Consider the following 24,376-nt stretch of genomic DNA (forward strand, 5'->3'; position numbering starts at 1 on the left):
GCGAATCTAGGGGGTGGTCTGGGGGTGCACAGGACCACCCATTAGCCCATTTTGTTGCTGAGGGATGGGGCTTTCCAGCCCCGTGTCTCTAGCCCCCTGGGAACCGGAGATACAGTACTGCCAGGCAAAGCTGGAACGTTTTCCCTATAGGATAACATGGAACCCGCTAATTCCTACCCCACCCAGTTCCAACGACTGCCAGTTCCCCCTTCGGCATCACTGAAGCTCGAGGTTGATCTCAGTCGAACCCAAATCGCTGGGCCTTCAATCTGATACCAGGCTGGATCCATATGGGTTAATTGGTTCCAGGGATATTGAGGTTAAACCATTTTTTTTTTTTCATTTCTTAAATGTAATTTCATGACTGTTTATGTTGTTTGATAGCAGATTTCTCTGGAACCAAACAGACCAGTTTCACGGGACGTGTCTACCTGTGAAGGTATCCGCGTCCCCTCGCGGGGCTCGCTGCGCTCGCCACGCTTCGGGCTCGGTGGCTCGCTGCGCTCGCCACACTATTATATTCTCACACCACGCCCTAGTGGATAGTAGGGCATGAAAAGGTCGGAGGACGCGTACCGCCGCCCCTCGCGGGCTCGCTGCGCTCGCCACGCTTCGGGTTGGCGTGGATCGTGGGGTGGCGTTAAAAATTTGGGGGGCCATTTAAGGGTTAATTTGGCCCCAAATCGGGTCCATTGAGGCATTTAATAGTAAAATCGCGGTCAATCTGCCGTTTTAACATTGTTCCCTATGGGAAAATCGCGGTGATCACGGTCATCGCGGCCATCGCGGCCATCCCGATTTACCCGCGATGCCCGCGATGACCGCGATCACCGCGATTTTTACCCCCATTGCATGGTTCGGTACTCTTTACCTAGAACGGCGCCCGCGATTGAAATCGCGGGCGCCGTTCTAGGTAAAGAGTACCGAACCATGCAATGCACAGAAATCAAAATTTCGTTGCCAAGTTTTGTGTACAAGTATTATTATTATAATTTTTTTAATTAATAATTTTTATTGAGATTTTTGAATGAGCAGCGTTGGAGCAGCAACAGGGCCCGGCAGAGGTCAGTAGTGAGCCTCCTGTGACTGTGTGACAGGAGGCCGTGTAAACAAGGAGTCAGCCAGCAGGAGGGGAGAGCGCAGAGCCAGGCGGGCGGGCCCGGCGGCATGTTGAGCAAGGAGCAGCTCCAGCTGTTGCTGAGTGATCACTAAGCCAGGCAAACGTAACCAGCCCCGATCCTAGGGAACGTCAGAGCTCTCTCCCAGACTAGCCAGGCACACTGCACTCACACACCTGCACACATGTCAGCAGCAGCCGGACACTACTGAGCGAGCAGCAGAAGCTCTGTGCACGTTGTGCTTCCTGTTGTACTGTCAGTGCAGCCCAGCCACAGCAATGGGTAATGGAATGAATAAGGTACTGTACAGTGCATGGCTTATCTATTTCCCTACAGTAGGTCTGTGTTTATAAATAGATGTGTCGGACAGGCTGTCATATCGCGATGTGACTGCCCCACCCTCGGTAAGTCCCAGCAGCACTGGGTGGGCACCCTATAGGGAAGAGCTCTGCTGTGTGCACTCTAGTGCTGCTGTCCTCCGTGGGACAGTGACTAGTGCAGCCTTATATTTTTACTCCACACCACGAGCAGGGCTGTAACTCCTGCTGTGTCATGGCTGCTCTGCTCTCTGTGTAACCTAATGTATTTAGGGATAGTATGTAGCTGCACTTTGCTATAAGTCACCCAGCATGATGATCTCATGGGGGTGTGCCTGCTCCTGCGGCTTATTGGGACTATGGCTTCTGTCTTGGTCACGGACTGATGATATAGCTGCTTGCATGCATGACTTCATTTGGTGACGTACAAGAAATAGCTCATTTCCATGGGCAAGCACAAGCAGAGGGAATACAGGGTGGCTTGGCCATATCTTCTCTCATAGCCACAAAGCTGGAATGGGCTGTGTAATTTATGAGGCAAAGCTCTTGCCCCCATTGCTAGCCGTGCTGAGGTAGCCTCACTGAACTCTGCAGGACAGTTCAAGTTCTGTACTCTCCCAAAACATACTTTATATTATAAATTGCACATTGTCGAGTATAGTAAATAGCATTGCTGCTCAAGAGAACTCAATCCATCACACACACTCTGTTTCTGTGTAGGGTAGATACTGGCTGCCTGTGCATGTAGCCCACAGATATTGGCTTTATTTTTGAACTGCAATGTAGTTTTCGGATTAAACACACCCCACGCAAACCTAGAGCTGGATACAGCTGTGTGTTGCACAGCCAATGCAATATATCTATGAACTAAGCTGTTCATAGATCTATCATGATACACACTGGCCAATGGTCCATCCATATATTGTCTGTACATTCCAGCGGGCGATATATCGGCCAGTGTTTACCACCTTTACTCTATCTGCATGTTACATCTGCCCCACCTGCATTGTAACATGTTTTTAGTTTTTTAATAGACGAATCAGGCCCATTTGGATTATATTTTCCAAGCTGTACTGTGGATCAAGTTAGTTGCTATGGGTGATAGCACTGCTTTAATTTACTGTTATTTTTTTGGTACTTATGTATTATCTGGGCTGCCGATTTTTTGATTGTATGCCTTAACTTAAGGCATACAATCAGATGCGATGCGATATCGCATCGCATCACATCGCATACAACCATATCGCATGCGATGCGATGACCCGATTTTTCCATAGGATTCAATGTTAAAATGGACTGAGTCCATTTTAACATGGAATTCAATGGGAAAAAAGGGTCCTTTTCATACCCCTACTATCCAAGTGGGCATGGAGTTGGATATAAACCTGTGGCGAGCGTAGCGAGGCGAGCGAACGGTATTCTGTGTCCCCTCGCGGGGCTCGGTGGCTCGCTATGCTCGCCACAGGTTTATATCCAACTCCATGCCCACTTGGATAGTAGGGGTATGAAAAGGACCCCTTTTCCCATTGAATTCCATGTTAAAATGGAATTCAATGGGAAAAGTCCATTTTAACATTGAATCCTATGGAAAAATCGGGTCCATCGCATCGGATGCGATGGACCCGATTTCAAAATCGGCAGCCCAGTTAGTACATAAGTACCATTTTTTTTTTGTTTATTGTAATGTATTTCATCACAATTAATTCAACTAGATTTTGGACATTTCACTACTTGCTTCTAAAAAGTCTATCTTTATACTTTTATGGCCTTGTACACATAAACATTTTAACCCAGATAAGAACTGTTTTCAGTGTTATTGGTGTAAAAGGGGTACTACAGCAGTGGTAGCCAACCCTAGCCCTCGAGAGCTACCAACATTTCACATTTTCCAGACAACTCATTAATCACTGACACATTGTGCTTCTGTGAGGAGACCTGCAAAACATGCGCTGTTGGTAGCTCTCGAGGCCTAGGGTTGGCTACACATTCTAAACAGTTAAGCATCATTAATTTAACAAATGTTTAATTCACAACGTGCCAGCTTTCAGGGATCCATCTACAGCATTCAGAAGCATTATACATGGTAAAAAATACATTATGATTGTAAAGTTTATTATTAATATCTTGTGATCTCAAATTCTACTTCTGCTATTCAAACAATTTGTGCAGCTTCTAAAGGGTATGGGTCATTGGGTCGACCAAGTTCAGGTCGACAGGGCTTAAGTCGACACATGAAAAAGGTTGATGGGGTCAAAAGATTGACGCCAGCATTATGTCGATAGCCAAAGGGTCGACATGAGTCTTTCACTTTCTTTCTTGTCCCGAATGTCGACATGGACACCGTATTGGTGCACCACATCCCCCTCAATTCCGGCACACTGTTCTATACTCCCGCCACGTCCTAGTGGATGGAAGGGAGTGAAGTGCCGCCTTTTGTTTCAAATTGTAAACCATTTTGTTTAAAAAAAACTCATGTTGACCTTTTGACTGTCAACCCAATGCTTGTGTCATCCTTTTGAACCTGCCGACTTTAGCTAAGTAGACCCTTTTTATGTATTCACCTAAGCCCCGTCAGCCTTTAGTGGTCGACCCAATGTATGTCAACCTTTATACAGTTGACCCTATGACCCATCCCCGCTACAAGGAGATAAGAACAGCGCAATAAATGTCTTTCTCTTTCAATGGTCCTGGTGACACAGCTCAACACTGGGATGTAGGAGGGTCCGAAGGAGCCAGGCACCTATCCTAAAGTTTTAGAGGGTAGGCTCCTCCCCTACTGCATCCCTGGACTCTTCAGTTCGTGTTAGGTGCCCACTGGAGTGGGTGCTATTCTAAAGGGCTGCAGGAGCAGCCGAAGAATTAGAGTAGTTAGGGGATTTTTATTGTTTTATTAACTTTTACCCTAGCTAGGTAGGCACAGTGTGAGGATTCTCATAGTGAATCCTCACACTGCTAGCGCAGCAGGAGCTGACAGAAGCGCGTCCTGTCAGCTCACTGTGCACAGGGGAGACACTGTCTGGTCTCCCTGTGCAGCGCTTATAGCCTTTTTCCAAAAGGCTGCCTGGGCTCCGGAGTACCCTGAAACCGGCTCCACATTTAGGTGGGGATCATGGGGGACAGGCGCTCCGTGATGGCGGCGGCCATTTTATGCGGAGCTTACACGCTGAGCTCCTAGATGAGAGGACAGCAGCGTTGTGACAGGCATGTTCCAAGTGATCCCCAGTTGAGGGGGAGACACTGGAACTAGGAAATCCTACCTGAGGAGCGGCTGGCTGGGGGTGGTTGGCGCCAAAAGGTCACGGACCCCGCAGCAGCAGGGACCTGTGGTCTCTTCCTTCACTCTGACTTTGGCGCCTTTCAGAACGCTTGCAGCGGAGCTGAGCTGGCTTACTGATCCTGGCAGAGTGACTTGGATTTCCTGGGCATCGCTTCCCCGCAGTTGAAACCAACAGACAGATAAGTGATTGGGTGCATTGCCTCTGTATAAACGCTTGTACATTGTTTGCACTGTGTATACTGATAGATATACATTTATCACTTGCATCATGTCTGAGCATCAGGCTGTGGTTTTGGGGGAGGGAGCCCTTAGTGCACTGAGCGCGTGCAATGTTTGCACACAAAAGTCTGTCCCTGAGCAGATGGCCAAGGGGGGCTTATGTATTACTTGCGCTGATGTGAGACCCATGGGCAGTGAACCCCATAGGGCAGAGCAGATGGAACCTGCGTGGGCCAGGGCCCTAGGCAGGTCAGTTAACGCTTTGGCCCCGTACACACCAGAAAGATTAGCTCACGATTAGGGCTAATTTCGACCGTTGTAACGACGGTTGTGCATGCATTGTGGGTCAATCGTTCGTTTTTCACTCACAATCAGGATCGTTTGCGACGGGATGCGCGCTCCCGTCACGTCGTGTGTCGCATTGGAGATTTTGCCTCCTGCAGCAGAATCTCCAATCCGACCGCAGGTCGGGTGCTGATTGTATGCACATCTGAAGCACATTGTGTGTGCTCCCGTCGTACGGACCGTCGTTCCAATCCGGCTTGTTTATAAAGACACTCCCACCGCAGCCATTTTGCCTCGTGGATGCCGCAGACAGCACAGCTACGGAGGTTCTCGGCGTGGGAAGCTGCCAAAACAAAAAACAGGTATGTGAACTGCACGCAGCCCTCTACAAAAGCCCTTCCCCACTGTCCACCAATGGTGCCCACCTGTAATGTGTCCCCACTGCCCACCACTGTTTGTTGGTCCCAGCACAGCCCACCCCACCTGTATGTGTCCCCACTGTCCACCAATGGTGCCCCACCGCAGGTTGCACAGTGTGCCAGGCGCAGCAATGTAAACAGGCCGCCGCAGGCCACCCCACCTGTACTGTGTATCCACTGGCCTGCTAATTAGGACACAGCAGCCCACCCCACCTGTACTGTGTATCCACTGGCCTGCTAATTAGGACACAGCAGCCCACCCCACCTGTACTGTGTATCCACTGGCCTGCTAATTAGGACACAGCAGCCCACCCCACCTGTACTGTGTATCCACTGGCCTGCTAATTAGGACACAGCAGCCCACCCCACCTGTACTGTGTATCCACTGGCCTGCTAATTAGGACACAGCAGCCCACCCCACCTGTACTGTGTATCCACTGGCCTGCTAATTAGGACACAGCAGCCCACCCCACCTGTACTGTCTTCCTAATGTCCTTTTAAGAAATAATAATACATTTAATTTTCCTTCATTGTGTGAATGTATATTTATTGTTAAATATTTTTTTTTTGGGCAGACATGTCACAAGCCATACAAAAAGAAAGAGAGTTCATTGAGGCATTCATCGAACAATACAGGGAACATGAGTGCCTTTGGAAAACCAAATCAAAGGACTACAGCAATAAAGTAAAGCGCAGTCAAGCCCTGGAGGACCTTGTCCAGTTCAGCCGCAGTCACAACCCAGATGCCAACTCCGAATGGGTCAAAAAGAAAATCCAAAACCTGCGGACTGTGTTCCTCAAGGAACACAAAAAGATACAGGCGTCCAAAAAATCAGGGGCAGGAGCAGCAGATGTCTATGAAACGTCCCTTTGGTACTACGACCTGATTTGCTTCACCTTGAGCCAGGAGTTACCAAGGACGGGGCTTTGCCTCATGGTAGAGAGCGAAACAGATGACGTGGTGCCAGTACAGGATGAAAGTTCACAGGCCTTATCGGTAAGTACCATCCCACTGATTACACAAGTTTTTTCAGTTTTTTGTCTCCACTTTAAATTCATTTGCCGGCCAATTATATGTGGTCCTCCTGCCAAGGGACAGCACCCACTCCATTGAAGTAGGCCTTGTACTCATCCCTGACCTGTTTGGCACGCGCACTCCCTCGATACTGCAGTGCCGGCGTTTGCAGGGATGAGATTGGGGCTACTTCCCTTGGCTCTTCTGGGTCCTCATCAGGCGATGGTCCACTTTGGCGATTGGGCCTTTCTTTCCGGCGCAACAAATTGTGCAGGACACAGCACGCCATGACGGCCCAATCTATTTTGTCCAGGCGCAGGTTTATGGCCGTGTGGAAAATGCGAAATCGGCTAGCCATGATACCGAACGCACTTTCCACAAGCCGCCGTGCCCTGGACAGCCTGTAATTGAAGACCCTTTTGTCGTGGTCTAGTCCCCTTTTGGCATATGGCTTCATGATGTGTTCATGAAGTCCAAATGCCTCATCCGCCACGAACACAAAATTCAGACCATGTTTGGTTTCCTGGACTGTCGGCAAGTGCATGCTGTTGGAGACGAGCCTGTGGTAGAACTTTGTGTCCTTCAAAGTTCCACCATCTGAGGCTCGCCCATTCCTGCCGACATCCAGAAAAATAAATTCATAATTGGCATTCACCACAGCCATCAGCACTATGCTGAAGTACCCTTTATAATTAAAGTAATAAGATCCACTGTGGGGTGGCTGGTTGATGCGCACGTGTTTGCCGTCAATAGCTCCTCCACAATTAGGGAAATTCCAAGTGTCCTCAAATTCCGCAGCAATATCTTTCCACTCTTGCACGGTGTTGGGGAACTGGGAGAAAAAGAAATAGAAAAAAAACATTAGTTTGACATGTCTTTGTGTTTTTTTTTCAACAGACCACAAGTACAGAAAAAGAGATCTGCACAAACCCACCCCTGGAACAGTCTGGCCCTGTATCCTCAGGTACATTTAGCGGAGTGCCAGAAACACCCACACCGCCGGTAACGACCCAAAAAAAAAAAAAAAAAAGATGTAAGCCGGTCCATGAACCAGAGGATGAATTGCTACAGCGAGCTGAAGAGGTGCTGCGTAGGCCCCCAGACCGTTTTGACACATATGGGAAATATGTGGCAGCGAGCTTACGCCAATTGGAACCCGCACAACAGATGGCTTTTGAACGTGTCTGCAGTGAGCTGGTGTTTATGGGTCGCATTCGCCGTTTGTCATTTCAGACGCATTTGGCCGGCCTTGTACCGTGGGAAGATACACCATCCACCAGTACCGAATTAACATCGCCCATCCCTGCCTCGTTGCAGGAAACAACACCAACTAGCGGACAATCCTCTAGCATATCAACCACACCTCCTCGCTACACCCATCTGTACTCTTCATTGCTGGAAGAGGGTACGGGGACTGATGACACCCCTGTTTTATTACAGGATTTGTCGTAAGATGCTATGCATTTTTTCTGATGCTGCATGTTGCAGCTTCTTGTTTGGCTGTATGTTCAGTATTATACTTTTTTGGGCACTTTGCTTATATTTTATCTGTGATGTCACCATTGCTGCATGCAGGGTGCAGTATTGCAGATGCTGCTTGTTGCACAAATACTGAAAACACCTTCCTGCAGCTGTGGTGCATAGTTCAGAGCAATGGGGCCGGGACTATTGCTTCTGTTCTATGCACCACAGATGCATGAGGGTGTTTTTATGATCTGTGCTACATGCAGCATCTGCAATGCTACCTGTGACCGCATGGCAAGGTGACTTCTGTTTGGTTGTATGTTCAGTATTATACTTTTTTGGGCACTTTGCTAATATTTTATCTGTGATGTCACCATTGCTGCATGCAGGGTGCAGTATTGCAGATGCTGCTTGTTGCACAAATACTGAAAACACCTTCCTGCAGCTGTGGTGCATAGTTCAGAGCAATGGGGCCGGGACTATTGCTTCTGTTCTATGCACCACAGATGCATGAGGGTGTTTTTATGATCTGTGCTACATGCAGCATCTGCAATGCTACCTGTGACCGCATGGCAAGGTGACTTCTGTTTGGTTGTATGTTCAGTATTATACTTTTTTGGGCACTTTGCTAATATTTTATCTGTGATGTCACCATTGCTGCATGCAGGGTGCAGTATTGCAGATGCTGCTTGTTGCACAAATACTGAAAACACCTTCCTGCAGCTGTGGTGCATAGTTCAGAGCAATGGGGCCGGGACTATTGCTTCTGTTCTATGCACCACAGATGCATGAGGGTGTTTTTATGATCTGTGCTACATGCAGCATCTGCAATGCTACCTGTGACCGCATGGCAAGGTGACTTCTGTTTGGTTGTATGTTCAGTATTATACTTTTTTGGGCACTTTGCTAATATTTTATTCGTGATGTCACCATTGCTGCATGCAGGGTGCAGCATTGCAGATGCCTCAAAGCTTCACGTGGTGCATAGTGCACATCAATGGTGCCGGGACCATTGCATCTGCACTATGCAACACGTGATGTAGCCAAAAAGTGCATTTTTTTCAAAAAAATTTACTTTTCTCTACCTCATGCCAGGACAGAGCTGTAATAGTAGCAATACTGTTTTTGTACCTTTTTTATATTTCTACAACAAAAAATTGTCTCTACCTCAGTACATTTGTAAAAAAATATTGCAGTCTTTTACTTATTTAATAAAAAAACAGTTATTTTCACTACACGTGTCTAGTACATTTTTACTTACCTTGCAATACTGATGCTGCAGGACCTTCACGATGGCTTTACAGGTCTCCGGGATGATGAGTCCCAACGCTTGCGGGGAAATGATGGATCCAAACTTTAGGTCCGCCAGCGATCGTCCTGTAGCCAAGAAACGGAGGGTCACCACCAGCCGGTCCTCAGCAGGGATAGCCATCCGGTACTTGGTATCCTGCTTCTGGATGTGGGGGGTGACCAGACGCAGCAGCTCCTGGAAGGTCTCATCGTCCATGCGAAGGAAATTCCGATAATCCTGGGGATTATTCTCGCGAATCTCCATCAGCAGGGGCATATGAGACCGCGCCTGTCGGCCCAGGAGCCACTGCTTGGTCCAGCAAGATCGAGCCTTCCTGCGCTGGGCCCTCATCCTCCTCACCCTGAGCACAGCGTAGGAAAGCAGGAAATCTTGCTGGGCAGAATCCATAACGCAAATAGCAGTATGGGAAAAGCAAAAAGCAAACTTTGTAGTGCAAAGCAAAAACAAAGCAGCCAAAAATAGCAATGTGCAGCGTTCAGCAGGTATACACCAAGCCTCACTAGTCACAAAGCAGAAATGAGGTCCTGCAAAATGGCCCCTAGTCTTTGTACCCCCTCTGCTAGCCCAGCCCATATTCTTTGTTTTCTTTTTTCCTTCCCCCTTGCCCCACTATGCTAGCCCTGCCCCTTATTAACATTTTAAAAACGACTGTACCACTGTACTCGCGATTTACTAACGATCCGCACATCCGACGGTCGTACGACCATCGTTACCGATGTCGGATCGTTAGCTAATCGTGTGCACCAGGGAACATGATCGTTCCCTAGTCGTTTACCGGCAGCGGGAGAGCGCACCAGGAAAGTGCACGCCAAATCGGTAGCCGATCGTTAGACGATCCTGGTCGTTCTGGTGTGTATGGGGCCTTTGGTGCAGCTTTTGGACAGGCAGAGTGATGGGCTGGTAGAATCACAGAGACCTATGCCATCATCTCAGCAGTCGTCTGGCTCCTTGCCTCTTACCCAGGCAGATCCTGCGCTGATTCAGGTGATGCAGGATACTGCAAAAGGGATCAACAGGTTCAGTGAAATGCTGGACAAAATGGATGATGTGGCAGGGACCCCTAGAAGGTCTTATGCTTTGACTACTGTGGTAGATGAGGAGGAAGGAGAGTATACTGACATCCCCTGGGATCAGGGTGATGATGTGGAAGAGAACTCTGCTGCTGGTATAGAGGATCTCATTGTAGCTGTGAAGCAGGCTTTAAAGCTGTCTGTGGAGGATAAGACTCCTGTTAAAGGTGTTTTTAAGCGACAGCGGAAGGAGGCTGTTACTTTTCCTTCAGATGAGGGGTTACAGGAATTGTTAGAAGGGGCTTGGAAAACTCCTGATAAGAGGCTACAGATGCCTAAGCGATTCCTTAGTCTGTACCCCATGCCAGAGTCTCATGCGGAGCTCTGGGAAAAGGTCCCAGTTGTGGACGCTTCAGTGGCACGTTTGTCCAAGGCTACTGTATTACCAGTACAGGGCGGTGCAGCTTTCAAAGATTCTGTGGATAAAAAGCTGGAGGGTAACCTCAAGGCTATCTTTGAAGGGGTGGGGTTTACCTTACGGCCCCTTATTGCTTCAGCCTGGGTCTCTAAGGCCATGATAGAGTGGGCTGGTGAATTATGCACCATGCTGCAAGCTGACCCTGGTGCGTTACTGCTTGCAGAAAAGATTAAGGCAGCTGCAGAATATGCAGTGGAAGCAGAGGAGGAAGCTATTAAAATGGCAACCAGAGTGTCCACAGTCTCCATTAATGCCAGGAGAGTGCTTTGGCTTAAAGCCTGGGAAGCAGACAATGAGTCCAAGAAGGCTCTGGAAACATTAGCCTTCAAAGGAAAGGTACTTTTTGGTACCGAATTAGAGGAGATTATAAAGCAGGCCACGGGCGGCAAAAGTACATTCCTGCCGGCCTCCTCAGCAAAGCAGACGTCCAGATTTTCTGCTTTTAAGCCGTCCTTTCGGCCCTCCCCTAGAGGTGGTGCGTCCTTTCGAGGACAGTCTTTCAGGGGAAGGTTTCAGTCCTCTAGAGGCAAGACACAAAAGTCAAAATTTGGCTCTTTTCACAAGAAGCCTGCCACAAAAGGAGAGGATAAACCCTCTGCATGACTGTCGGGGGCTTCGCCCGACAGTGACAAAAGTGGGGGGGCGTCTCACACTCTTCAGGGACGCTTGGGCTTCTCTAGGCCAGGATGCCTGGGTGTTAGATATTATAACACAAGGTTACAAAATCCCTTGCAGAGGGCCGCCTCCGAAGAGGTTCATCCCCACATCCTTACCAAAGGAGGCACGGCTTCGTACAGCTCTTGTGAGAGCAGCTCACTCCCTTTTGGAAAAAGGGGTGGTTACACCAGTCCCCAGGGCAGAGTGGAAGAAAGGCTTTTACTCCACGCTGTTCCTGGTGCCCAAACCAGACGGGTCTTTCAGACCAATACTAAATTTGAAATCCCTAAATGTTCATTTATGGGTAGACCATTTCAAAATGGAGTCCCTACGGTCAGTACTCCTGAGTCTGGACCAGGGAGAATTTTTTGGCGTCCATGGATGTCCAGGACGCATATTTGCACGTCCCTATACACCCGGAGCATCAGACCCTGTTGAGGTTTGCCATAGGAGACCTGCATTTACAATTCCGGGCGTTACCCTTTGGGCTAGCAACCGCGCCAAGGGTATTCACAAAGATAATGTCAGTGATGGCGGCGGTGCTGAGGCTTAGGGGAATCACAGTAATACCCTATTTGGACGATCTCCTGTTCAAAGCAGAGTCAGCAGCCATGCTGCAGAGTCACTTGGCAGAGGCCATCAGTTTTTTGCAGGCTCACGGCTGGATTTTAAATTTGCAAAAATCTCAGTTGGTACCGTCACAAAGGCTCCAATTCTTGGGAGTCATACTGGACACCCATCTTCATCGGGTATTCCTCCCGGAGGTAAAGGCCAGGGATCTGGTCACCCTAGTCCAGGAGATTCTCAGGGCTCAGAGCATTTCAGTATGGAGGTGCCTCAAGCTCCTGGGGAAGATGGTGGCGTCATTCGAGACGCTTCAATTTGCCAGGTTCCACTCTCGGAGGTTCCAATGGAACATTTTGTCAGCCTGGTCAGGAAACACTTTGACCATGAAATCCGAGATGATAGTGCTGTCTTCGGACACTCGAGAATCCTTGAAATGGTGGACAGAAGTAGATTCCCTTCAGTGGGGTCGGTCATTACAGACCTGGGACTGGTTGATAGTAACTACCGACGCCAGTCTCAGGGGCTGGGGGGCAATAGTCCTGGATCTCAGGCTTCAGGGCCTGTGGACGGCAGAGGAATCAGCGTTACCAATCAACATCTTGGAGTTGAGAGCTGTCTGGAAAGTGATTTCCTTGGCGGGAGACAGGTTACAGAACCTCCCTTTGAGGATTCAGACCGACAATGCCACAGCTGTGGCGTATCTGAATCACCAGGGAGGTACACGCAGCAGATTGGCCATGTGGGAGGTGTCCAGAATCTTCCTATGGGCGGAACAGAATGTTCCAGCTGTATCGGCTATATTCATTCCAGGAATAGAGAATATAGAAGCCGACTTCCTGAGCAGGGAGGAGCTCAAGGAAGGGGAATGGAGCTTACACCCTCAGGTGTTTCACCAAATCACTTCGATGTGGGGAACTCCGGATGTGGACCTGATGGCATCCAGGGTCAACCGTCAAGTGCCCAGGTTCTATGCCAGAACAAGGGATCCACTAGCGGAGGCAGTGGATGCCATGACTATTCACTGGCAGGGAGATCTCCTTTATGCATTCCCACCAGTACCAATGTTACCGAGACTTCTGAAGAAAATACAGGGGCAGAAGGTTCCAGTGATCTTAGTGGCCCCAGATTGGCCAAGGAGGTCCTGGTACTCGAGGCTTCAGAGGTTGTCTGTGGACTCATGGCGTCTACCTCTGAGACCAGACCTTCTAAGACAAGGCCCATTCAATCACCTGGATTCAGATCGATTGATTTTGACGGCCTGGCTATTGAAACCACCATTTTGAAAAGAAAAGGGTTTTCTGAGGCAGTAGTACAGACGATGATAAAAGCCAGAAAAGCTGTATCTTCGGCAAATTATTATAGAGTCTGGAAGACTTACATTCGATGGTGTGAGAGAAGAAAGGCTCATACATCTCATTTTAAGCTATCAAGAATGATGGAATTCTTACAAGATGGTTTTTCATCGGGGCTAAGCCTTCAGTCACTGAAGGTGCAGATTTCGGCCTTGTCCATCTATTTCCAGAAAAAGATAGCCATTTTGCCGGAAATTCAAACCTTTTTACAAGGAGTATCCAGGTTGAAACCTCCATACAAGCAACCAGTAGCACCTTGGGATCTATCACTGGTTTTGGAATGCCTTCAAAAGGCACCATTTGAACCTTTAAGGTCGGCTGACTTTAAGTTTCTCACGTGGAAGCTAGTGTTTTTGTTAGCAGTAGCATCTGCTAAAAGAGTTTCAGAATTGGGAGCTTTGTCATGTAAATCTCCCTTCTTAATTTTTCATGATGACAGGGCTGTTTTAAGAACAGTGCCTCAGTTTTTACCGAAGGTGGTATCTACCTTCCATTTAAATCAGGAGATAGTTCTACCTGTGTTTCAACCCCCAGAGGGTTCTAAGAAAAGGGACAAGTTGAGAACTTTGGATGTTGTGCGTGCCTTACGCATATATGTGGACAGAGTGAAGAGTGTCAGGAAGACTGACACATTGTTGGTATTGTATGATGTACACAAAATTGGTTGGCCTGCATCTAAGCAGACTATTGCTAGGTGGTTGCGGTCTGTGATAGCCTTTGCATACACCAAAGTGGGTAGACCAGTACCGGCCAAAATAAATGCGCATACCACCAGGTCAGTTGCCACCTCTTGGGCGGTTCGACATGGGGCCACAGCTGAGCAGGTTTGCAGAGCTGCCACTTGGTCATCTGTTCACACATTTGCCAAATTCTATAGATTCCATGAGTTCGCGTCGGAGGACGCATCATTCGGGCGAGCAGTGCTGAGAGCTGCAGACCTGAGCGTACCCTCCCAAAGGACCGGCTCTGGAACGTCCCAGTGTTGAGCTGTGTCACCAGGACCATTGAAAGAGAAAAAGGGATTTTTGTAAGAACTTACCGTTCGAATCCCTTTCTCTGATATGGTCCTGGTGACACAGCGATCCCTCCCTTACGCTCAGTAAGTATGCCAGAAGTTTCATGATGTTCATGTTAAAATGGTTAAAAGTTAACAGTTTCTGTTATAAAATGTGCATATAATATGTGCAGGCGTTTGTACTGAGTTAATGTATTCCAGTGGCTTTGAAAGATTGAACTGAAGAGTCCAGGGATGCAGTAGGGGAGGAGCCTACCCTCTAAAACTTTAGGATAGGTGCCTGGCTCCTTCGGACCCTCCTACATCCCAGTGTTGAGCTGTGTCACCAGGACCATATCAGAGAAAGGGATTCGAACGGTAAGTTCTTACAAAAATCCCTTTTTAATATATAAAATTAGTAATGACAGTTTGCTGTATTTGATTGGAGGTTATTCTTTTCAGAATCTGAGTGTTCTATTAAATAAAGCAACCTGTCATTATTATTTTATATACGTTTAAAACAAATTCCTTGTGCTGTACGCTTCTCCATTTCTTAACCAGGAAGAAATGTTAACAATAGAATTCAGGGAGTTCTCTGTGTGTGCGCCAACAAAAAGTGGTTCTTAAGGCCTGTACACACTAAAGAGTATTTTGAAAGATATCGCTCATAAAGCGCTTTCTGAGCGATATCATTCACTATATCGTCTAGTGTTTACACTCAATATCGTTATTGATGCATACTCCCTGTATAGCCAAATTGACCTGCATGTTCAATAGACCAGTGGTTCTCAGTCCCACACAGTGCACATTTTTCCAGGTCACCCGGCAGGTGCACTCATTACTCTCTGATACATTTTAAAAGATCCACAGGTGGAGCTAATTATGTCACTTGATTCCGTGAGGAGACCTGCAAAACATGCACTTTGTGGGGTCCTGAGGACAGAGTTTGAGAACCGGTGCAGTAGATGTCAATCATAGTTAACGTCACATGGGAGCGCGCATCGTTAACAATATTAAAAGTATTCACTGACTAGACAATATTGCGAACGTGATACCTTAGACGCCCCTGTCTGAGCGATGTTTGTTCACAATATTCTCTAGTGCTGGGGTAGCCAATTCCAGTCCTCAGGAGCTACAGGTGGAGCTCTGCTGGTACGCCAGATGGTTAACATTCTCCAGGCCACAGAATCACAAGTGAAGTAATTAATTTCACCTGTGGAACTTTTAGAATGTCAGTGAGTAATGAATACACCTGTGCATCTGCTATGTGATCTGGAAAACATCATCTGTGGTAGCTCCCAAGGACTAGACTTGGCTAAATCCATGCTCTAGTCTAGTGTGTATGGGGCTTAATTATGGTTGATGTCTGCTGAACTTGTAGGTCAATTTGTCTATATAGCCAAATGATGGTGTCGTCTGCTGATATCATTCAGTGTGTATGCACAATATTGGCCGACATAGATGCCAAAACAATGTGAAAAACTCAACCTATTGCTTGTGTCGACTGAAGGTATGTTGACCTTTTTATGTTTCGACGTATTGACAGTCAATCCTATCACCTATACCCATGGACAGTGTTTTGATCTAATGCATGCCACTATATAGTCTATATCGGTAGAAAACAAGGTACATATTGCACTATGTGTATACAGCTTGGGATGCCAATGCACGCTACAGGTAGGTCAATTTTAACTAGAAAATGCACAATGTAGTGCATTGTATCGTCAAAATTGGCCATAGCATCATGTGCATGCACCTTATGTCAGAAGTTGATCTGTATATGAAAGGCTTTTTTTTTTTTTTACTTGTACAGTGTTTTGAAACAAAATACAACAAGCACAACTTTATCATTTGTATTTGTTAACCATCATCAAGCCAAGCTTGTTGATAATGCCATTTGCAAGAATGATCTATACAGCCGTGCTCTACAATTTAAGCTTGCGAGCAGGGCCCTCATACCTTTGACTGTCTGAAAATACCCAGTTTGTTTACCACCATCTCCTACTGTAAAGCGCAATGGAATATGCTGCGCTATATAAGAAACTGTGGTACTTGTTTCCTAGCACGGCCACACCGATTTACATCGGGGTGGTCGTGTCGGAAACATTGCGTCGATCGCATCGCATGCGATTTGGTCGCATGCGATGCGACCGACCCGATTTTTTGATTGAATGAAATGTAAATCGGGTCCCTGGGACCCGATTTTACATTGGATTCAATGTAAAATATTCCCAACCCCCCCAAATTTAACGGCGTAAACCCCACCCCACGATAGACGCCAACCCGAAGCGTGGCGAGCGCAGCGAGCCCGCGAGGGGCGGCGGTGCGCGTCCTCCGACCTTTTCATTCCCCTACTATCCACGTCGGCGTGGAGTTTAGAATAGAATAGTGTGGCGAGCGCAGCGAGCCACCGAGCCCGAAGCGTGGCGAGCGGACGCGTATACCTGTGAAGTTATACGCGTCCCCTCGCGGGGCTCGCTGCGCTCGCCACGCTTCGGGCTCGGTGGCTCGCTGCGCTCGCCACACTATTCTATTCTCAACTCCACGCCGACGTGGATAGTAGGAGAATGAAAAGGTCGGAGGACGCGCACCGCCGACCCTCGCGGGCTCGCTGCGCTCGCCACGCTTCGGGTTGGCGTCTATCGTGGGGTGACGACGGGGACATCTCCAATGTGAAATGGGTCATATTGGCCCATTTCACATTTTTCACATTTTCTCACGATTTCAATGTTAAAAAATATTTTAACATTGAAGCCTATTGAAAAATCGGGGGCATCGCGTCGGGACCAATGTTAATGGTCCCGACCGTCGCGATGCCCCCGATATTTTACCTTTCCCGACACGATTTCAATGTTAAAATATTTTTTAACATTGAAGCCTATGGAAAAATCGGGGGCATCGCGTCGGTCGCGTCGGGACCAATGTTAATGGTCCCGACCGACGCGATGCCCCCGATATTGTGTCTTTGCCGGCAAAATGGACCTGATTTCAAAGGAAATCGGGTCCATCGTGTGGATCGTGTACCTTAACTTAAAGGTACACGATCCACAAGATTGTGGCCGTGCTAGGAAACAAGTACCGAAACTGTTTATAAAAAAATTATAAAGGGATATTCCCTAAGTATCATGTAGCCAACACCCTTTTGGAAGCTTTACCCTTGCATTTCTCATATATATATATATATATATATATATATATATATATATATATATATATATATATATATATATATATATATATGTATATGTAGGTTGCTCCTATATCAGGAACCATGTGGCACTCCATGGACTTCACTTAATGTGCAAAAAGGTGTTTATTTCAGCATCCACGTTTCAAAGCCAATGTGGCTTTTTCATCAGGATAAATAAACACTGATGAAAAAGCCACATTGGCTTTGAAACGTGGATGCTGAAACAAACAACTTTTTGCACATTAAGTGAAGTCTGTGGAGTGCCGCCTGGTTCCTGATATAGGAGCAACCTACCCACTATTTTGATGCAAGGGGAAGGCACCCAGGCATTTCTATCCTCACCCCTGTGGAATTGCTTACAGATTGGCACTCGAGAACTTGCCAGTGGTCTAAACCCATGGTCGCATGCATTCGGTCAGGGGTCCTCAAACTATCTTGCCCTGGTATCCCATCAGACAATAAAAATAATGACAGGACCCCGGGTGCAGAAGGTCATCATATCACATGTGTAGTCAGCAGACATGGCAGCATTGTGGAGGCACAAAATGATGGGAGGAGTCTAACATAACAGACAACTCAACAGACTGTTCAGACTCCTTGAATTACTGACTGAGATTAGAAAAGTCATCAGCCTGATTGTCCGCAACATGGAGTCGCGACCCCATGCTGAGAAGGTCAGGACCTACAGTTTGAGAACCGCTGCATTAGGTAAACACAGCCTGATGCAAGTAATTACTAGACATGTCTAATGTAGAAAAATATACATCTGTTAAACATGGTGTAATTGAACATGTCTATTGTGGGTAAACTATTTGAAGGATTTTTAAGGGATGGTATCCAGGAATATTTAGATCATCACCGTCTACTCAGTACTAACCAACATGGGTTCGTGAAAAATCGTTCATGCCAAACTAATCTACTAGGGTTCTATGAAGAGGTTAGCAAAAACCTCGATAATGGAAATGCTGTAGATGTGATTTTCCTAGATTTCGCTAAAGCATTTGATACTATCCCACACAAGAGAGTGATTAATAAAATGGAGAACCTAGGATTGGGTGAAAATATCTGCAGATGGGTAGGGAATTGGCTATGTAATAGAGAACAAAGAGTGGTTGTGAATGGTGCCGTATCAGATATGATACCGGTACTAAGTGGAGTGCCCCAGGGTTAGGTTTTGGGGCCCATTTTGTTTAACATTTTTATTAACGATATTGGGATAGGGTTACTCAGCAATGTATCCATCTTTGCGGACGATACAAAACTTAGCAAAGTCATCAAATCACCAGAAGATGTCACCATGCTTCAAAATGATCTTGCAATTCTAGATGAGTGGGCAAAAAAATGGAAGATGAGGTTCAATGTAGATAAATGTAAGGTTATGCACCTTGGGAGACACAACCAGTGTGCAAGTTACAACCTTAGCGGAGAGGAACTGGGTAATTCCATACTTGAAAAGGATCTAGGAGTCCAAATAGACAGCAAACTAGGATGTAGTGCCCATTGTAATGTAGCTACAAAAAAGGGCAACAAAATTCTGGCATGTATTAAGAGGGGAATGGAAACTAGGGACTTAAGGGTAATTATGCCACTATATAAAGCATTGGTGAGACCTCACCTACAGTACGGAGTACAGTTCTGGGCCCCACACTATAAAAAGGACATCATAGAATTAGAAAAAGTCCAAAGGTGAGCAACAAAGCTTACTAGGGGAATGGAGAATTTAAGCTACGGGGAGAGATTAAGCAATTTGGGACTATTTACATTAGAAAAGAGACGTTTAAGGGGGGACATGCTCAACATGTACAAGTATATCAAGGGCCAATATAAGGAACTGTCACACACCCTATTTTTTACTAGAAAGGAATCTAGGACGCGAGGGCATGAGTATAGATTAGAAGAAAAAAGATTTCATTCAGCTAGTAGAAAGAATTTCTTTACGGTCAGAACAGTCAAACTCTGGAACTCTCTTCCCAGAGAGGTGGTAACGGCTGGCTCATTAAATGCGTTCAAGGCAAAGTTGGACAAACATTTACTGGAGAAAAACATCCATGGGTACAAATAAGAAATATAATTTGTCTGTAAAATACCAGAACCTACCAAATCAGCAATGGATATCTATACCAGGTTGAACTAGATGGACGCAAGTCTTTTTTCAGCCTTACCTACTATGTAACTATGTCCTACCGTTGATGTATATGTATGTTTTTATTTAATTGCATTAATATCTACAGACTGTAGATCTCATTTTTGTTTTGTTTTTAGTGATCCAACCTTTGGAACTGGAAGGAGGGTGATACATTGGGGGGTATTCAATGCTGCAGCGAGGGGGTTAAACAGCGAGGATTGCAGAAAACCAGCGATCCTCGCTGTTTAACCCCCGCGCCGGCCGCTCGCTCTATTCAATGTTCTGGGGAAATCCTCGCCGTCACAGGACGGCGAGAATTCCCCAAAACAGCGAGACCCGCGGCTACTGCAGAAAACTTGCAGTTTTTAGCCGCGAGTCTCGCTGCTTCTGGAGCCGCATCCGCCAATTCTCCCTCGCTCAAAAAAACGGAGCGAGGGGGAATTGGCGTATGCGGAGGGTGTGTTGAATGCTGTCAGGGTGAGTGGTGACAGCGAGCAGGAAGACCTGCTCGCTGTCACCACTCGCAAACAGCATTGAATACCTGCCATTATGTTATGGGTGGAGAGAATGATCTATGTTACTTAGTGTAAGAATTCATTGAACTCTCTGGCTGAGTAACCATGACTTCATAGTGCTAAATTAGTGTTGTTGCTGTAGCTTTGTTTGAATTCTGATCGTAATGGAGTGTCAGCATGTCAAAGCATATGATTCTCAAACAAAAAAGGTTTCTTTCATAAAGTAATGCTTAGAAGACCCCATTTCGTCTCCCCTATTCTTAAAAATCCTACTCTTAAGGTGCCCATACACGTTTCAATTATTGTATACAATATCGCATCTCATCGCATCCCGTTTTTGCGATGAGATGAGATCGCAGCACATACTTTTTGTACTAGATCTCATCTCATCAAAAACCGAGATGCGATATTGTATACGATAATTGTAACGTGTATGGGCACCTTGAAACCTAAAGGTGCCCATACACTAGTAAGATTTATCTTCAGATCTGGGTGGTTGGAACAAAAACATGGTTATGGATGAGTGACAGTTTGTCAGTTTTCCAGCATTCCCAAGCAAATGGTCAACTGTCATTTGCTCTCATCCATAACCATGTTTTTGTTCCAACCAGACAGATCTGCAGATAAATCTGCATGTGTATGGCCACCTTTACACCCTCTCCAACTGCCTTTCTCTCCTCCAACTCATTGCTTGACCCATTCCAATCTGGCTTCCATCCTCTCCACGCCACTGAGACTGCACTCACTAAAGTCTGAAATGACCTCCTTGCTGCTGCCCTCTGCTTATTTTACTTGACCTCTCTGCTGCTTCTAACACTGTGGACCACCGTGTTAAAAGCTGTGGACTCCTTGGGAGGGAGGGCAGCTTACATTAGCAATGGACTCCTTTCTCCCTACATCATTTGTGGCTGTGAGCAGGCATGAATCCATTCGATGGTGAATATTTCTGAATGGATTTCCCCCTGTGTGTACGGCTGCAAATGCATTCGCAGCCATGCACAGTGTCAAAGTGACAGGCTAGCGGGTGGCGTTGACCTGCTCGCTGACTTCCAAACACAGTGTTGGTGTACTGTAGGGTTGGTGTTCTGGTTGGTTTGCAAAAGCATACTCCTTCTTTAATGGACAAAACCATGTGCACGGAAGGTGGGGCTGATGTAACATGTGCAGAGAGTTACATTTGGTTGAGTTTATTTGTTTCTGTGCAGAGTAAATACTGGCTGCTTTTTTTTTTTAACACTGCAATATAGATTTCAGTTTGAACACACTCTACCCAAATGTAACTCTCTCCAGGGGCAATCACAGAATTTGCAAGGAGGGTTTCCAGAGAGGATTGACCTCGACCGTCAGTATACAGATCTGCCCCACCTGCAGTGCACATGGTATTGTCCATTAAAGAAGAAGTTTGCTCTTGCAAACCAACCAGAATCACCCCCTGTATGTGCAAAAACTCATATACTCCACAAACTAGCATACTGCTCACTCTTCATCAGGCTCAGAGTGCGGTGTCGCAGTGTCCTCCTCAAGCTATATCCCTTGGCCATACTTCCTGGCAAATTTCCCTGCTCAGAGTTGCCCATGCTGGGAGTAGAATTCCCTCCACCTTGGCCCCTGCTGAAAGTGCAGCCTCCCCATCTCCTACCCGGAGCCCACCAAACAATATGGGGCCCATTTACTATGGAGCCAGTCCCTGCAATCTGCTTCGCAGGTTGCATGGGGGTTGTTTGATTTGCTTGGTCAGCGCTCACCCTACTGACCGCACTGTCCTGCCAGCACTGTGGTAAGTAGCTATCTTCTCATTGCATTGGCCCGCGTCACTTCCCCCATAGAAACCCATGGAGGATACGGCTGCTAGCAGGGGAGGAGGGATAGCAGCAGAGATCAGAGATTTCTGCTGCAGTCCCTCCTAAATACATTCCTGGGGTTACTTAATATTTGCGGCTAACCCCGAAAACACTTCCCCAGTCTGCTCTCGCTCACCCACCCGCCAGCTATCTCATTATGCTGTCTTACATCAAATCTTTTATAGGAGAACACTGTGTTGATATGTACATCCAAGCATCTTTAATCCCCCCATGCCACTCCTTGTCCTTGCCTATGTATACAGTAGGTATTCAGTGAATGCAGCTTTCTTGTTTCTCCAGCTTGTCCTCCCTGGAAGTGTGTTGGTAGTACATTCCTCAAAGCAACTTGATGACAGTCCCTGTGGTAGCATGCTAAATCAAGGAGAAACAGCATGTGCCTCTTTGGCTTTTATCATACCTTACAATACATGGCATGCTCTGCCAGCCAACATCATGTGGAAATCTGAGCTCTCCAACAGCTGAAGAGCTACAAATTGCCTGCTGGTTTGCTTTTAAATGGTAGCAGCGATGGGACAGACATGTATAGCATGGGACAGATTTTGCTGGGACAGTGAATCATAAGGAATCTTAAGGTCCATACACACTGGGCAACTATGCCCAGCATGTATGGACATCGCTGTTCATCGCTGCAGGGAAAGCCGCTCAGTGCATATACACTGAGTGGCTTCCCCCCTGCCCGGAGGCGATGGAGGGGGGAGGACGGCGTTGCATAGTGGAGCGCTATGCAAAGCTGTCCTGAAAGCCGCTCCTCACCGGGCCATACACACTGGGCGGCTTTGAGCTGAAAGCCGCTCAAAGCTCTTGTTTTGAGCGACTTTCAGCTCAGTCACCCAGTGTGTATGGGCCTTAACGCTCTGCTCATATGTTGTACTTGCAAATTATGGGCCTGATTCAGACCTGATCGCTAGCCTGCATACACTCGCAGCCTAACGAACAGGTCAGCACCGCCCCGCCGACGTCTGTCACTGACTGTATATGAACAGTTCTATTGTTATCAAGTAATATGTAGAAATAAAATATCTATTGTTATTGTGGCAAGTGTATTTATAAATAATAGACCTCACATAACCTAAAACAGTAAATGATATATGTATTATATATGAATAATTTGTATCACTGTAAAGCGCTGAGGGGGTCATTCTGGTTCTTTCGCTCCCCGGGCAGACCCGGGACGCACCCATGAGAATGCCCAGCGTTTCATGGGCATCCCCATGAAAATACTGGGTGTTCCCACTGGATTGCAGGAGGTGTGCCGAGGGCGGGACAGGATGTCAGTCGCCCACCCTGTGTCTCCACTGACTTATATTTGTGTGCCCTGGCAAAATCATTTGATGGTCGGCAACTGATTTGTCCTGCTGCCGGGCACATGGGAGGGGGTGTGTCTTCGTGACACATCCCCTCACATGGTTGTAAGGGGATTCAGCGGGCAGTAAGCTACAAGCTTTGCACCTTACCAAGTCAAACAGAATCAGGGCCTGAGTGTAGTAACCTTTGTGCAGTAGAGCATATGTCAGCGACTCACTCCTAAAGTGCACACAGCTAGGCAACACTGTATTAATGTGTAACAAAAGTTGCCATCTGGTTTGGTGACAATTGTGTAAGCGGTAACTGTATGATGCAGAAGGGGCAATCTGACACTTGCTGTTTGCATAACTGTCATCCAGTTTTAACTAGAGTTGTAAAGATTTGTGTTTGTGTGTGTGTGTGTGTGTGTGTATAAATATTTATTGTTCTACTCCCACACTTGGCACATAAAGGACGGTATTCAGAACAGTCAGAAATATCGGCACTTGTCTATTCAATCTGACTGTTTCCGACCGCATTGAAGGCATGTCAATTCAACTTCTTTTAAAAGTCCGGTCTCTATTGTCAAAAGCAGCCGCTGGATTGTGGAATCCACAGCTGTTTACGGCAATCCGTGGCCGTTTTCGACAAGCCATGGAATTGTTCCGACAGTTGGAATCCAGATTGAATACCCGCCATGTTCTGTTGTATACTGAAGCTGGTTATGGTATGGGGTAATATTTAATAATACACAGATATACTTCCATTAACAAATATTCTAGTGTTGGATTACAGCACTGGTACAATCAACTATTATGGTGTGTCCACACGGTGCGATTTGCGCTATCGTTTGACTATGTAGTCAAAATCGCATAGTACCTAGCACAAATTGCACCGTGCTATGCAGCACCTGATC

The 24,376-nt window shown here is 46.8% G+C and overlaps 1 protein-coding gene across 2 annotated transcripts in view; it reads left to right on the top strand.

The window, feature by feature from the left end:
- The first annotated feature begins 1,098 nt into the window (after positions 1 to 1,098).
- The window catches only part of DUSP22 (dual specificity phosphatase 22), a 97,697-nt gene continuing 74,419 nt past the window's right edge, over positions 1,099 to 24,376 (top strand). Inside the window, exon 1 of one of the 2 annotated variants that reach the window (XM_083188025.1) lies at positions 1,099 to 1,417. In XM_083188025.1, the coding sequence (XP_083044151.1) occupies positions 1,397 to 1,417 (21 nt within the window). In that variant the 5' untranslated portion in view covers positions 1,099 to 1,396. The remainder of the gene's footprint in view (positions 1,418 to 24,376) is intronic. The other variant, XM_083188024.1, reaches the window with a different exon arrangement.

This window comes from Crinia signifera, chromosome 5 (genome assembly GCF_055691185.1).
Source record: "Crinia signifera chromosome 5, ASM5569118v1, whole genome shotgun sequence".
NCBI classification, from domain to species: Eukaryota; Metazoa; Chordata; class Amphibia; order Anura; family Myobatrachidae; genus Crinia; species Crinia signifera.